The sequence below is a fragment of the Sinocyclocheilus grahami genome, unplaced genomic scaffold (genome assembly GCF_001515645.1).
Source record: "Sinocyclocheilus grahami isolate Dianchi unplaced genomic scaffold, SAMN03320097.WGS_v1.1 scaffold1453.1, whole genome shotgun sequence".
Taxonomy (NCBI): domain Eukaryota; kingdom Metazoa; phylum Chordata; class Actinopteri; order Cypriniformes; family Cyprinidae; genus Sinocyclocheilus; species Sinocyclocheilus grahami.
In genome coordinates this window covers 102,472-104,689 of record NW_015506632.1, presented here as the reverse complement: position 1 = coordinate 104,689, position 2,218 = coordinate 102,472, and the positions used below count along the sequence as shown (strand labels likewise).

Here is a 2,218-nt window from a genome sequence, read left to right as displayed (position 1 = left end):
GCGCCTCCTTTACCAGGAATGGGTGCACCTCCTCCTGCGCCTCCTTTACCAGGAATGGGTGCACCTCCTCCTGCGCCTCCTCTACCAGGAATGGGTGCGCCTCCTCCTCCGCCTCCTCTGCCAGGTGTATCTGCGCCGCCTCCAGGAACAGCTCCTCCTCCACCTCCTCCTCCTCCAGGTCCTCCGCCGTTGGCTCCTGGTCCTCCTCTGGCCTTCGGTTTGGGTTCTCTGCCTCCGCCGCTCCCGCTGGGTCTGTACGCATTAGGAGTTCCGCAGGAGAAACCGCCTCGCAAAAGCTTGGTGGAGCCACCGAGACCAATGAAACCGCTGTACTGGACCCGAATACAGCTGCACACCAAAAAGTACCATCATTCTACAGTCATTTATTTTTGTAATGCTGCTGTTTTGATCGGTTCCCCTCACACTAATCACCAGAATACCATAGTTACTGTAGTTTTTAATAAGGCAATAATCATTATTGCTCACTAGTTCTTATAGATAGTGATCTGAGTGATCAGATGCACCATTTTCAGCTGCTGAACCATAAAACAGATGAAAAAATACAGAGGAGGAGCCTGAGCCACATCTACAGACCAGAACACACTTTACATTCTAGTCAGAAAGAATGCACCTAGAGCACCCTAGCAACCAAATGCAGTGCCCTAGCAACACCACCCATTATAGCGTGATGGTCAATATTAATTACTGTAAATGATGAACATGTTGATTTCAGCTGCTGATTTTTTTTTTATTAAAATGTTTTTATATTTATAATAAATAATAATAAATTAACGAAAGCTTAAATAATAAATGATCATTCATTCATTCATTCCGTTTTCTTTTGTAGTTTTTGTCTATTTAATTTGTTTTGTTATATTTTTTTCATTTAATTGTCTTTGATTGTTTGTTTGTTTGTTTCTTTCTTTCTTTTGTAAAAAGATTGCCATGTGTTTTTCTTTTTCTGAGGAGTTGTTGATAAAGCAGGTGTTTTTCTCCCCTAAAGTCTGTTTTCCTCCGCAGGGACTCTCATGCTCTCGTGTGGGAGAAGATCGAAGAGCCATCCGTGGATTTTGACGAGTTTGTCGATCTCTTCTCCAAAACTGCAGTGAAAGAGAAGAAGAAGCCTCTTTCAGACACGATCAGCAGGTCAAAGACCAAGCAGGTGAGCAGAGACGTCCGCTGTTATGTCTGCGGCTCAGGATGAGGTTAGAGTTGGTACGAGTTTACGAGCACAACGAGACTGTTTCCATGACTGAGTCCTGACGTTTGTGTACAGACGGCGGCTCCTCTCAGAGTAAATGGCCAAGCGCTTGGCACCGCCGTGCACCGGATTGCAGCTCTGATTGGAAATATGACCGTAAAGAGCAGAACCGAGGAGCATAAATATCGCAAAGTGCTCCAAACGCTCGTGGGTTTATCAGATCTGTGTCAGACGTGCGTATGTGGAAACCACCAGCTTTCACATTCATATTCTCAGTCTGTTCCTGTAAAGGCTTGTATGTGGGAGTTTCCTCAACTATAGGAACTTTGTGCCACTGGATGGATTCCTGTTGAGCAGATCAATGTAAACAGATTCCAGCTTTTCTTTTCAGCTTTTCATCTATTTCTATAGCACTTTATGCAATACAGAATTTTTTTTGAAAAGGTAACTGCAACTTTTTTTTTATCGCAATTCTGAGAAACTCAACTGCAAGATATAAATTCATAATTGTGAAATATAAACTCAGGATTGCTAAGAAAAAAAGCAGATATTCTGAGTTTATATCGCACAATTCAGTTTCTTACAGTTGTGTATATCTTGTGTTTGAGATTGTATCTCGCTATTTTGAGTTTGTTTCAGTTCACCGTTTAAAACATGCAATTGCGTTTATTTCATCCCATTCAGAATTTATATCGTCCAATTTGCAGTTTATATCATGCAATTCAGAGTTTATCTTAGAGTTTGTGTTTATCTTGCATGTTTGAGTTTGTATCGCGGAATTGAGTTTCAGGGTTCCCGCGGGTCCTTAAGTCTTAAATTTGCTTGTACCAAATTTAAGGTAATAAAAAGTCTTAAATTGTACAAGAAAGTCTTAATTATGATTTCAAGAGGTCTTAAATTTGGGTACAGACCAGAATTAACATAAGATAACAGAAATAAACATGAGCGCTGCAATTTTCAAAGTCAGGTGCTGCTCTGCTTTGAGTACTGCGGTTACCGGGGAAACGGTTACAGGTC

General features: G+C 41.6%; 1 protein-coding gene across 1 annotated transcript in view; it reads left to right on the top strand.

The window, feature by feature from the left end:
• Positions 1-2,218, top strand: part of LOC107570398 (formin-2-like) — a 44,085-nt gene that overhangs the window by 23,233 nt on the left and 18,634 nt on the right. The window contains exons 5-6 of the mRNA XM_016256626.1: positions 17-362; positions 1,021-1,162. Of these exons, the coding sequence (XP_016112112.1) occupies positions 17-362; positions 1,021-1,162 (488 nt within the window). The remainder of the gene's footprint in view (positions 1-16; positions 363-1,020; positions 1,163-2,218) is intronic.